We start from the raw sequence: 13,124 nt of genomic DNA, 5'->3' as shown, positions 1-13,124 counted from the left end.
AGTCTGTGGCAGCCAGACAATGGGAAACAGTTGTGCCCAGTGGGTTTCTAGGTTGGACAGTGAGAGTTACCAGAGTTTCTCCCAAATTCCCTCAATCTGTGGGTCTTGAGCAGTCAGCAAACAGAACAGAGGGAGGCTGAGGAAGCATTTCTGTCAGCTGGAAGAGGGCAAAAAGGGAGAATGGAGGGGAGGAAATAATGTTGGGAAGAGACCGAGAGGACCTAGGGAAGATGGAATACATAGGGTCAGAAAATGGAGAGAGGGCAGACAGTGCAGCAGCAGGAATTGGTTTGACGTTGTGGGATTATAAAGCAGCAAAGGAAGAAGGGCAGAAGGAGGTCTTGGTGGGGCTGTGATAAAAACACTTTACCTTTCTTTCCTCAGTGTTGAAGGGCTCCTTCTCCATCCCTTTGACCTTCACTGCTGACTCCTCCCCATCACCTTCCTTAGTGGTGTATGCCATCTTCCCCACTGGAGGGGTAACAGCTGACAGCATCCGTTTCAATGTTGCCTTGTGCTTCCAAAACCAGGTGAGGCTCACTTCTGTGTCTCGGGGAGAGCTGACAAGCAAGAGTCAGGAGACCTGAGGGAAGGAGACCCTCAGATCCTTTGAAGAGAGAACCGAGGAGAAGAGAGAAAGGGAATATCTTCAGCACAATGCCCAGGGGCCAGGAAAGCTTCAGCAGTGACTTCTGTTCATAGCAGTGGCTGAGCAGGGGAGATTCCAGGTGGTCTCCCTCTTTCTGTCAGCCTCCTCACTCCTCCTCATCTCTTTTTCGTATTCCTTTCCTGGTTTGCTGCTCAAGGTCAAGGTCGGATTCCCAGACAAAGAAGCCCACACAGAGTCAACAGTGCAGCTCCAACTGCAGGCAGCCCCTGGCTCTCTGTGTGCAGTACAGGCAGTGGATGAAAATATGTTCTTCATGAGACCAGAGAGTGAGCTGACAAGCCAAATCGTGAGTGTCTGTGCAACCAGCCAAAAACCATGGGAGTGATGAATGCGCTAGGGAAGGCAGGCAGGGGCTCTGGCAAGGGGAGCTGGAGGCTAATGAATGAGGAGGTCTTTGGAAGAGAAAACAGGGCCTGCCTATGGAGATGGGCAGGAACAGATGTGTATGCTAGGGGAAGGTAGAGTGAAGCATCTGGAGGTGGTATCTGCTCCTTGCCCGATTCTTCCCTACCTGTGAGTTTCCCTAGGTCTATGGTTTGTTCCCTGCTGCCTACCATCGGGGATACCCTGCCCAAGTAGAAGAATATTCAGATCGCTGTGTTCAGCCCCAGTCCACGTCATCTCTGCTACAATGGAAGCCGCAGAATTCCTTTCAGCCTGACGTCTTTAACCTCTTCCGGGTAATCACCTTGTGACTTTTCCCAAAGCTGTTGCAATTATGAGCATCTGAGATTATCTTTCTCCTCAGGCAGTCTGCAAAGGCCTTGCCTTCTCCAGACAAACCCTGTTGTCTGCCCTGACCTAGGTGTGTTGTCTCAGGAGATGTACAATCCCGTTATGTATATGAACACCTGTATTTCCCTCCACAGATGCAGAAAGCAAGATGATGAGATCCTGGACCATCAAGCTCCAGTGTTTTGGGCTTGAGAATGAGGTCCTGGGCTATGTACTGTTTGTCTACAGTATTAGAAAAAAGAGAGGCAGGGAGTGATCCCAAGGATTATTGACATGGCTTACCTGTTAGCCTGCTCTTAAGCACTATGGGCTGTCCTGAGGCAGATCTCTTGGTGTCTTCAAGGCAGATCTCCTCTAGAGAGGACTAGCCTATAGCAGTATGGACACAAGACCTCAGACCTGGGGAACAGAACTTGTCCTCTTCTATTTAGCAATAAGACACATCCTAGAGGCCTTTTCACAGAGTAAGAACATCTCTCCTGTCTGTGGACAGGCCCAGGTCACAGTCCTAGGGCCTAAATGGGGGGTGTGCTCCCTGTCACACCTCTGTATGACTTCAGAGGGCACATTTCATACAGCTGTTCTCTCCATTGTGCTTGACGGGATGGGGCAGGACACTGACACCTCTCCTGTATGTCCTTGTCACTGAAAATATATTGAGAGGAACGAGACATCCCAGTGTCTCCAGAAGAGTGGTGGTAGCTTAGTGATCTCACGAAAAAGAAGAGACTGGGGAGGCTGTGCCATGCCTCTCTCAGCACTGTGTCTGCTTGTGCCAGTGCTGCTCTGGGCTGCCAGGGCACCGGCTTGTCCTAACTGCAGTGGTTTTCTGAGTAATTTTGAAAAGCAGTAGTCACTCTTCTCCACTCACAGACACTTTTTTTGCCTTCTATGCCCTCCTTCTTTTCCTAATAGAACATGGGACTGAAAGTCTTCTCAAACCTTGTAATCAAGAAGCCATCTCAGTGCTCTCGTCGGGCGGATAGGAAGCCAATCATGGGTGAGCTGCACTTTCAGCCTACCTGGGACATAGGGTCACATCAGATGCAAGAGGCCTCTGCTCTTTGGGCTTTGCTGGTAGTGGGTATTAGCTCTCTGAGGAGTAATGGTTGTTGCTGCCACAGTCTAGCTGCCCAGTCCACCAGACTCAGTAGGAGTGATCAGTCCCTATAAACAGGGTTCTGAAGAACGTCACTACCTGGATGTTCCCTGACATTAAAGAATGGCACTCCCTTTCCTGGCATAGACAAACACAAGTGTGGACCAGGATCTGTTTTCCCAGTGACTACCCCCCTAGGATGTGATGAGAACTGGCTTCTGTCACCACCTGCGGCCACAGGGACAGTCATGTTCTTCCTCTATGTCTCAGTTTGCATTTGATAATTAAACTAGGCTGGCTCACATGCCTGCCTGTATTAAACCATTGCTTGCAGTGGGCTGTGAGATTTATGCAGCAAGCAAACAGTACTGTTATTCATAGAATTAAAGAGCTGGTGGTTAAAATGGCTCCCTGAAGGTCCCTAGTTTCTTAAACACTAAGTCTGGGTCAGATCACCAAGTCTAACCAAGTCTTGGAAAATTTGAAACCAACTCACTGCAAGCTGGTTCTCCTGTTACCACTCTCTTTTCCCTTCATATTTTCTCTCTTCTGTGAAATCAACCCATTCCCTTGTGCTTTCCTCTGTCAGACTCTTCCCACATCTCTTACTGCTTGCTTTGTCTCTTGCCCCAGTGCTAGGCTGTCTATCATTGGCAGGGTTTACCTCTCCCACTCTTGTGGGACCTCTTATTCTTTCTTTCAGGGATGCCTTCTACAGAAGACCAAAGAATCACTAAGGAACAACCTCAAATTACAACACACGGAAGACTTCACTACTATTTATCTGAAACTTGGATCTGGAATCTGTTCCCTGTTGGGTAAGTGATTCCTGACTTCAGAAATGAACAGAAGAATGATCTCTTTATTACTGAGTCTTGGCTGACCTGCATTTCTGCCAAGTCCAGCCATAGGTATAAAGAGAGCTCTGCATGCAAATTTTGTGGCTCTTCACTGCACTCGTAGTGTGTCAAACTGAAGGATTAGTAAACTTTGAGGTGCAGAAGTAAAGCATACACAGATTTAGCAATACACTTCAAGACCAAACCACTACATGTTTGGGTACACTCTACTAACTTCTCGTTTTGGTGGGTGCACTAGCTAAATTTGTAGCCCCTGTTGCCACAGTGCTTAGGTTAACACTGATGAACTGGCGTGCAGGAGGATATGGTGCTGCTGCTTCTCCAGAACGTTGGGTGAGTGTACAGAACTGGAATGGCTAGGCAGTATCTTGCTCAGGAGAAGGGCATAAAGTCATTAGTGATGGCATTTAAGTAGGGTTTATGGCTTTAGGGAAGAAATTGCTGAGAGCTGCCTTGCTGTGAGTCAGTGAAAGGCCACAAGCACTCCCCATTGCAGCAGAGTGGAATGAATTTCTTCATGCAAGTGCTCTCTTCCTCTCAGCTCCAATGGAAGCAGGAATGTCTCCATCACAACACCTGCTGCTGCCACAGAGTGGAAAGTCAAGATGTTCTGCTTGGCTGGGAGGGGGTTTGGCCTTGCCCCGACCACGAGCCTCAGAACAGTTCAGCCCTTCTTTGTGGACATGATGTTGCCATATTCTGTCATCCGTGGAGAGACCTTCCTAATGAAAGCTACCGTCTTCAGCTATCTGCAACAGTGCATACAGGTGTGTGCCTGTGCCACAGGTAACACTGTGTGGGACAGACCTACCAGCCCTCTGTTTTTAGAGTGCACTGTGCCAAGCCATCTCACCTGAGTTACCCTGTCACTTGCCTGCATCTGTTGTTCCCTCAGATCCATGTTGCCCCAGATAAATCCTCAAACTTCCAGGTGGAGCCATGTCGGACTTGCAGGGACAGGGAGTGTCTGTGTGCAGAGGAGTCCAAGACCTTCATGTGGAACATGACGGCAGTCCAGCTGGGTATGGCAGCAGAAAGGGAGTGGTGATGGGGAACCCTAAAACTGAAGTGAAAGGGAGTGTGAGATCCAGAGAAACTGGCAGAGCCTTGCCTCCTCTGGATCCTGAAGTTTGTCCTTAATGGTTCAAACATGCAATCCATTGTGTCTGATTTCTCCCTTTCTACTTAGACAGACTCATCAGAGAGGACAGAACTGAAAAAATGAAATGGAGAATTTTTGAAGAGAGGGCTGTGGGACTAGCTAGGGAGGAAGAGGTTGCATGGATGTGGGTGGGGGAACCTTGTATTGCTGGTCCTGTGCTCCATATGTAATGGGAAGGGCAGCAGGGGTCCAAGGAGCTGCTGGACCTTCTGTTGTTACAGTCATGTTGCAGTGTAATGAAGTCAGTGCTGGTGAGGCATCACCGAGTTCCCTCTTACTTGGGGTATCTGAACAAGCTGTCAGTACTGGCTGGTTCACCTTTACTGGCCAAAACACTTGAAGCATCTCAGACCACTGTCAGTTAAAGCAAGTTGACTCCATTTGGCCACAGGTATAAGAAAAGGGCTCTGTTGTATTTATTTGCTAGGGACTCTGAATATCACAGTCAGGACAGAGGTACTGGACACCACGTCACGGTGTGGAGGCAGGACGCCCTTGCCAGCTACCATGAGGCGGAGGCACACACTGATCAAACACTTGCTGGTCCAGGTCAGTATGAGAACAGGCTCACTTCTGTCTCTGAGTATCACTGCCCCTGGAGAAAGGCAGACTGAGACGGGCTAAAAGGTTTCTTCTCCTCAACTTTTGGCCAGCAATAGCATACCAAAGCTATTACTTAGTTCACTTTAGTTCTCCCAAGGACCTAGCCAAATCTATTCCCTTCTTGTGATACCCTTTCTTGAGCTTCATTCACATGTCTGTGGTTCTCCTTGTACCTTTTCCTGCTTTTTATTATGTACATGAGCTTTTGTATATGCTCACTGACCAGAGAGCCCTGTCCCTCGTGTTTACTCTTGATCTCTTGAGCAGTGAAGCAGGAAGCCTCAGTGCAGACCTGCCAAAGGTGAGGAGCATGGGCTCCCTGAGAGCTGGAGACTAACCACTGAATTCAGACCTGAACTTGCTCTGAAATTTCATTGTTGTTTGGGAATGTTATGTGCATTCTTGTTTCTCCTGTCCCATGCTCATGTTTCTGCCTTGGCAGCCAGAAGGTGTCTTAGTGGAGAAGTCTTACAGCTCCCTTCTGTGCCCAAGACGAGGTATGTGCCCAAGATGAGGTATGTGGGCAGCCTGAATGGGTTCTGCAGCCTGAAATAATTAGACCTGAGAGTAGAACTAAACTGTGGGAGGTTTGATTAAAGAATGTTCTCAAATGATTTTTCACAATGGAAATTTCACTTACCCCACAGACAGGAAAGAACAAGAAATACTACTTCCACATGTGCTGTCCTACTAAGTTTGCCCCGAGTAAAGTACCCTGCTCTGTAGTCTCTTTCCCACACTGCATCCCCCAGGATGTTCCTGGGGCTTGATAGTCACCAGTGACAGCTGCTCCAACGCTCCCACCCTGTCTGTACAGCATTGCAAGTCTCTCCAGGATGTTCCTCTGTTGAGTGATGTCCAGCTGTGATTCTTCTGAAGCTTGTGAAGTGTAGTAAATTGAGCTGTGAAGCTTGGTGAGCCCTCAGCCTGACCAGCAGCTTTCACATCTGTCTTCATCTGAAAAGTTTCCAGGCAGTGGAACTTGGTGCAATGACCAGGACAGACTGTAGGAAGCATTCTGTGTGAGCAGGATATAGGCAGTGTCCCATTTACCTGTGCCAGTCTTGTCCCTCCAGTTAGAAGATTTTGGCTTGTTTTTTCATGCTACACCTTTTATCCCATTGTTATCAGGAAACATGGCTGAAGAACCTGTGTCCCTTCACCTCCCTGACAATGTAGTAAAGGGATCTACCAGGGCTTCCATTTCCATCTCAGGTAAGTGACTTCTATTGTGGGCTCACAGACTGCTGTTACCAAAGAACAAGGGTTAACTTGGTAATGGTGTGAGAGGATCCATTTGACATGAAACTGCTCAAAAGAGAGGATGCTGTGTTTCTATTCCCTGCAAACACCAGGCTTTCAGATTTTTTGGATTAGCACTTAGGCTTTCATGGGAAGAGTAATCTGTAGAGAAGAATAATCCTTCTTTTTCTAGCTAGGACTTTGGAGCAGAGACTCCAGGCCATTAATTTTACCAGGACTTCAGGACCTTGGCTATTTCTGTGTAGATACAAACAGCAAAGCTCAAAACCATCTTCCCTCCCTGTTAAGTTTCACTGCTACAGCAGAAGCTCCTGGAAAGAAGACATTTTTCTCAGCATTACTAAGTTGCAAAAGAACACTTTGCAGAGGCTACTGGGACCAGACTTACCTACCACTTAATACACCTCTTTGCACTGGGCTCATTTACCTGCAGGCCAGAATTAGTATGAAGCCAGGCCTGGCATAAGTAGCCTTGAATATTGTGCAACAAAACCCCAAAGGAGAAAACAATACAAGGTTTTTCTGACTGGCTAGAGGACATATGGACACCTTCACACCATCTGACTAGCACCCCTGCTGGCTTCCTCACATTGTGATGCTTCACATATGGCCAGGTAGAACAAGCCTGGCTAAAGACCAGCAGCATTTCAACCTTTCTCTGAGTGCTGTTATATTTGTCTGTCTGTCTGACACAGACTGAACGGCTGCAGCTCTGCTCATTGCCCTTTACAGATAGTATTTGTTATGGTTGGAGCTCTTCAGACTGCAAAAGCTGATAAGGGAAAGTTCCTCAGGGACTCCATAGTGTGGTCACCCTGCGTCACAATGCCAGAGTGGGAAGAGGCAAAACAGTCACCAGTCTTCATCTTGCACTCTGTTGTTTACTCCCCTTTCCTCCCTTCTCCTGTGTTTTCCTCCTGTGCTGAGATAATGCGCTATTATCCACTGCCTGGCTGAAGAAGCACCTCAAATCGTACCTACACTTTCTTTGTTTTTTACACCCTTGTTTAGGTGACCTCATGGGGACAGCACTGCAGAACCTGGACAACCTGGTGCAGATGCCCCATGGCTGTGGGGAGCAGAATATGGTGCTGTTTGCCCCTGTAGTCTATGTGCTGCAGTACCTGGAGAAGACCAGGCAGCTGACCCCTGAGATTAGGGAGAGAGCAACAGGATTCCTGCGCAATGGCAAGTACCAGAGACTCACCTTGCTCCTTTGCCTTCCCCTGCGTCCAACATACCAATAGCTTTTGCCCTTGCACTTGCTCTGTCAGTGTTACTGTTACTTGCACTCCCTGTGTGTTACTGTACCATATTAATCACTGTTCCCATCTCCCCAGGGTATCAGATGCAGCTTCTTTATAGGCACAGAGATGGCTCCTATAGTTTCTTTGGGCAGAAGGATGGGGAAGGAAACACTTGGTAAGCACTGCAAATATCCCTCACTTCTGATTTTTCCTGTCTGGGTCAGGAAAAAGCTGATAGGATGTATGCTCCTTCTTTTGGTTGGAGTCAGCAGGAACAATGGCAGGGAGAGAGACTGAGGGACTTGACTCACCTAAAAAAGCAGTCAGGCAGGGCTGCAGAGTTTCTGAGAAAGTGGAACAACAAAGATGTGGTCCCAGGGCATGGGAGGTCCTTTTTTGTCTCTATGGCCCTGCTGTTGCCCCACAGACAACATCAGGTACCGCTACTGGTGAACTGGTGGCCAAGAAGGGTATATATGATTGGAAAAAGATCAGGTAAGAGCAATAAAAAATCCTCTCCTCAGGGATGGTGTTTGGTAGAGTTGAAAGAGCTGCCTTGGCACAGCTTATGCCTATGGGACCAATAGAGAAAGGAAGGGAGGAAGAAAATGGGGAATTCAAGATTTTCTCTAGTTATCTGGGGAAGATGAAGTCCAACAGGTAAAAGTAGAAAGAGCAGGAGATTTTTCACCTGTGAAATGACTGGGTAAAGCAATAAGTACTACATAAGTAGTATATTTGTGGAGCCAGGAGTAGGGAGAGGAGCCACTTAGGTGGATCCTGTGGACCATTTCCACTTTTAGGTTACCTTCCTTTATGAAAATTACTCTTTTTTGGCACCCCAATATGTCAGTGTTAACTTCAGGGACAAGCACCAGGAGATCTCTGACTTTCTCTTTGCCTTTTTTGTGTTTGACTCTTTTTCTCACAACTCATCCTCTCCCTAGGTTGACAGCTTTTGTAGCCAAGAGTTTTAGTCAAGCCAGAAAATACATCTATGTAGATGACAAGAACATCCAGGATGCCCTACGCTGGCTAGAGCAAAACCAACTGCCCAGTGGCTGCTTTGCCAGCAAAGGGAGCTTTTTTCACTCCTCCCTAAAGGTAAATGAGGGCCAAGCCAGGTAGCACTACTGGGGAATGGCTGGACAGATGTTGTGACAGCAAAAGATTGTGGGATCCCAAAGGATTTTAGAAAGTCAGTCTGCAACTTGTGCAACCAGCCTTAAAGAGAGCAGGGTGTGGGGCGGGAAATGTGAGAGGGATGCTTTTCCTTCTGGGGAGTCACTGCCTGTGCTCTCCTAACACCAGTGAAGAGAGTGAAAGGTGCATTTCCTCCACAGGACAGCACGGATGATGAATTCTCCCTGGGGGCGTATGTGGCTGCAGCACTGCTGGAGATGGGTCAGCCCCTAAAAGTGAGGATGCGCATGCTCCCTCCTGCCCTCCTGTGCACTCCCACATCTGGGTACCACTGTGGGGATACACCAGCTTGTAATGCTGGTGTTCTCCAGGCCAGGAACAAGGAGGGAGCTTCTGGGAGTAAGCAAATGTTTAGTCAAATGGTGGCTCCTCATTTCTCAAAAGAGTCAATGCAGTAAAACTGACATGGTGCAACAATGTTTGGTTGCTATGGCTCCCAATGCATGCTGGGGCTGCACTGCCTGTTTTCTGAAGAGATTGTGTAACTTAATGGGTTTCTCTGGGGCCACATCAGGAAGACATAGTGTGGCTCCCTGGAATGAGTTTCCCAGCCCCCTGTTTTACCCCTGTCAGAGTTTGGCATGTGTCTCCTCCCAACACAGGGGAAGCTGATGCAGACTACCCTCCGCTGCCTGCAGCAGGTGGTTCACAACATCACCAACATCTATACAGAAGCTATGCTGGCCTATGCCTTTGCTCTGGCTGGGGACTATGAGACAACCCAGGAGCTGCTGTACAAACTGGAGGAACAGGCCATCAGATCAGGTGCTGACTGCTGAGATCTGGACCAATGTATGCCCAGCTAGTGCAGTTAAAAATGACATACATATTTATACATATTCCTTGTATCTGTGCAGTAACTGCATTGTGTAACTGAAAATACAATAATTTATTTCACAAGCTGTGAGGGTGACTTATCAGAAATAGTTTTCTCAGCCTGGAAGATGTCAAGATCCTTTTGGGGGAGGAGGTAGGAATCTAAGACCAGATGAAAACCTGGCAAACAAACTGAAGAAAGTGATCCTGGCCTGACTATAGAGAATGAGCTGAAGGAGCTCTGAAAGCACTATGGGGTTCATTTCCTGTGAACCCCAAATTATGTCCTCCCCAAATAGCCTTCATGGTCCTTTTCCTTCTGCAGGAGGACAAATCCATTGGAGCCCCAAGCCAAGCTCTCCAGCTTCCATAGACTTCTGGCCTGGTACTCAGTCAGTGGACATAGAGTTGACAGCTTACGTGCTCCTGGCATACCTCTCTAAGCCACGGGTGCACGCAGGTGACATGACAACTGCAGCCGGTATTGTGGCATGGCTGACTGAGCAGCAAAATGCCTATGGGGGTTTTGCCTCCACCCAGGTAACAAGTAGCTCCCTGTGGATTGATATACTTTTGTACCCAAGGCTGGCAGGGCGAATCCTCTTGAGGTCTTCCTGTTCCAAGTCAGTATTGCTAGAGCTGATGCTTTCAAAGGGGTGACTGTCTCTCCCTCTCTAGGACACAGTTGTCGGCTTGCAAGCCTTAGCAAAATATGCAGCAAGGATGTTCAGCACATCAGGCCAGGCAACTGTGAGGGTGAAGTCCCAGCGGGCCTTTGGGAGGGCTTTCCAAGTCAATCGCCAGAGGCGGCTGCTGGTGCAGCAGGCAGCACTGACAGAGATCCCAGGGCAGTTCCTGGTGCAGGTCCATGGCAGCAGCTGTGTCTTTGCTCAGGTGAGGTGATGGGATGAATGTGGAGAGAGGAGGGAGGAGAACTCTGCCTTTTTTCCCTTGCATGAGATCATGCTTGGCCTGTCTTTTCTGCTCTTGGCTCTTACCCTGCAGATAGTGCTGAGGTACCACGAGCCTTCCCCACGTGCTGCTGTGATCTTCACTCTGCGTGTCAGCACAGAGCTGACCAACTGTAGCCAGGCCAATCCGCGTGTCCTCACTGTCCGCATCCTTGCCAGGTGACCCCAAGGGTTGTTTCCTCCTCCAGCAAGATGTACTGTGCTTGGGGACAGCAGCCAGGGCTCCAGTGGAGGAACCCGGCACTTGGGGTGAACAGGACAGAGGGTGAATTGGACAGATGGATGGTGGGGAAGAGGAAGGTGCTGGCCAACTCCTGTGACAGGGAGCAGTGGCTGCCCTGTCCCCAGTCCCAGATGGGCTACCTGACTCAGGGTCCTGCACACAGGGGATAGTGGTGGAGAGAAGGGGGGCTGGGAGGGCACTATTCTCACAGAGTCAGACTCTCTGCTTTTTCTTCTCCAGCTACATTGGGAGCAGAGTCACATCCAACATGGTGATCATAGAGGTCTCCCTGCTGTCCGGATTCACCCTGGCGTCCAGATCCAGAATGTTGGTAAGGACTTAGGAATAAAAAATCCCCAGCTGTGATAAGTGGGTCCTGCCTGCTTACTCCTGTTGGGAACTGTTCATTTCAGGCCATGAGGTAACTAAATTTGCAGAGGACCTTTGCTGTTATAATTGAACCAAAACCTATTGTTTTTATACAGGCCCCAAAAGGGAGATAAGAGGTGGTTCAGATTGTCCCTCTGACACTGTTCTGACTTTGGCCAGCAACAAAATGTATTGCTGGGTGTGCTAATACTAGGATTTCTTTCTCAGAAATTCTAAGACAAGATTTCTTAGAGATACTCCAGCATTACCCAAAGAGATTCTTTGGGCATAAAACTGAAACATTAATTATTTGCACAGCCTCCATGCACGTCTTTAAGAGCAGTCTAACACTCAGTGAGATGAGATAACATGAATCTCTACTGGTGTCTGCACCTGTTTGCTGACCAACACATCAGTCATATACACTATCCACACAGCTTTTTGTCCCCAGGTGGGAGATTCCTTTAACTGAGCAAGGACACCATATTCATAACTGTGATGCTCACAAGAGATGTCCAGAAGAGATAGCAAAGATATAGCCACTAAAGAAAGCCCCTGTGTGTGAGAAAGACACAGTTCCACAGAGAGTCCAGTTCTACACCATCCCTTCAGTGCAACCGTGAGTCCCTCAGGTCAGGAAGCCCTAAGAAAATTGCTCACAAATTGCCTTGCATTATTGTTTCCTATCCCAGCTGGAACACAGAACCATCATTAAGAAAATAGAAGTGGAAGCTAATGTGGTCTACATTTATCTGGAGAAGGTAAGTGGGAACAAAAGCATTTGTTTTAGCACAGGAAGAACAAGAGGTCAGAGGACAAGGAGTTGTGTGAGAAGCCAAAGGCTGGTCTAGGCAAGGAAAGAGCACTGGTAGAACTGTGGGCAGAGGGAGCTTGCCCAATTTCATTGTCATGGGGTTGGCATTTGCCATTCCTCACACAATACTTAATTTTTCAAATCCAGAATCTCTAAAGGAATCAGAGAGGTGTTGTGCAGGAAAACACTCAAGCTAGGGAAGACGAAGATGCAATGACGCCTCTGTCTCATTCCTTGCTAATTTCCTTCCATCTCCACTAGCTCAACGATGAATCTCAGACTTTCATTCTGCAACTGGAACAAGTAATTCAGATGAAGAACTTGAAACCAGCCAGCATCAAAATTTATGATTACTACCAGCCAGGTGGGTTACTGATTTTACTCTGGAGTTGGGAGCTGGGCTTCTAGTTCTCTGGCTGGGAAAAAACATGCAGTCTTCTCTGTGTGCATCCATGTGTAATCGGCTTCCTAATTTCCTTTTGCAGAGGAGCGAGCCTTGGCTGACTACAGTGCTGTCTGTAGTTGAGGTAGGAAGCAAGTTCCTGCATGACACAAACAGTGGTATCAGGAAATGGTGGGTCTTGATTGGGAGAGAGGGAATGTAAACAAAGACAGGAAGGAGAATGGTAATCAGTGTGGAGCGTATATCCATCTAGACAGAGGAACTGTCTGTGCCTAGATGTGTGGAGCTAGGATGGGGGCTCTTTTGCAGCCAGGGAGGCAGCTGGAAGACTCTGGTGGAAGGTGGAGAAAGGGACAGTGTCTCTCAAAGTAAGAGTGAGGAAGGAAGGACTAAGCACCATATGGGGTGAGAATGCAGGTCTATAGCAGTCTGTGCCCACAAGGGCCCTCAGACCCAGACATGCCTCCATCTTGTCTACCCCACACTGTATTCATTGCATGCTAGGAAAGGTGGATTCAGGGAGCCAAAAGAGCAAGTTGAAGCTGGGAAGATATAATATTTTGTCTTGTGGGGTGACATACCCAGAGGCTTGAAGGAAGATTGCTAGTTAGTAGTAGCCTGAAGCCAGGACAGATCTGGAGAATTCCCTTCAGGAAGGACAAGACAATGTTGACATGGTATATGCT

The 13,124-nt window shown here is 48.1% G+C and overlaps 1 protein-coding gene across 1 annotated transcript in view; it reads left to right on the top strand.

Annotated features, from left to right (window-relative positions):
- The window catches only part of A2ML1 (alpha-2-macroglobulin like 1), a 28,673-nt gene that overhangs the window by 11,247 nt on the left and 4,302 nt on the right, over positions 1–13,124 (top strand). The window contains exons 15-36 of the mRNA XM_027652577.1: positions 385–530; positions 807–956; positions 1,198–1,350; positions 2,321–2,405; positions 3,208–3,322; positions 3,906–4,131; positions 4,260–4,386; positions 4,954–5,075; positions 5,572–5,626; positions 6,261–6,344; positions 7,404–7,580; positions 7,733–7,814; positions 8,587–8,743; positions 8,983–9,057; positions 9,445–9,607; positions 9,984–10,198; positions 10,337–10,552; positions 10,664–10,788; positions 11,093–11,183; positions 11,914–11,982; positions 12,297–12,399; positions 12,521–12,562. Coding sequence (XP_027508378.1) covers positions 385–530; positions 807–956; positions 1,198–1,350; positions 2,321–2,405; positions 3,208–3,322; positions 3,906–4,131; positions 4,260–4,386; positions 4,954–5,075; positions 5,572–5,626; positions 6,261–6,344; positions 7,404–7,580; positions 7,733–7,814; positions 8,587–8,743; positions 8,983–9,057; positions 9,445–9,607; positions 9,984–10,198; positions 10,337–10,552; positions 10,664–10,788; positions 11,093–11,183; positions 11,914–11,982; positions 12,297–12,399; positions 12,521–12,561 — 2,777 coding nt within the window. The 3' untranslated portion in view covers position 12,562. The remainder of the gene's footprint in view (positions 1–384; positions 531–806; positions 957–1,197; positions 1,351–2,320; positions 2,406–3,207; positions 3,323–3,905; positions 4,132–4,259; positions 4,387–4,953; positions 5,076–5,571; positions 5,627–6,260; positions 6,345–7,403; positions 7,581–7,732; positions 7,815–8,586; positions 8,744–8,982; positions 9,058–9,444; positions 9,608–9,983; positions 10,199–10,336; positions 10,553–10,663; positions 10,789–11,092; positions 11,184–11,913; positions 11,983–12,296; positions 12,400–12,520; positions 12,563–13,124) is intronic.

This window comes from Corapipo altera, unplaced genomic scaffold, assembly GCF_003945725.1.
Source record: "Corapipo altera isolate COAL_440 unplaced genomic scaffold, ASM394572v1 0, whole genome shotgun sequence".
In the NCBI taxonomy this organism is placed as follows: domain Eukaryota; kingdom Metazoa; phylum Chordata; class Aves; order Passeriformes; family Pipridae; genus Corapipo; species Corapipo altera.
The sequence above is the reverse complement of the archived record's forward strand: the minus strand, read 5'-3'. Positions and strand labels throughout refer to the sequence as shown.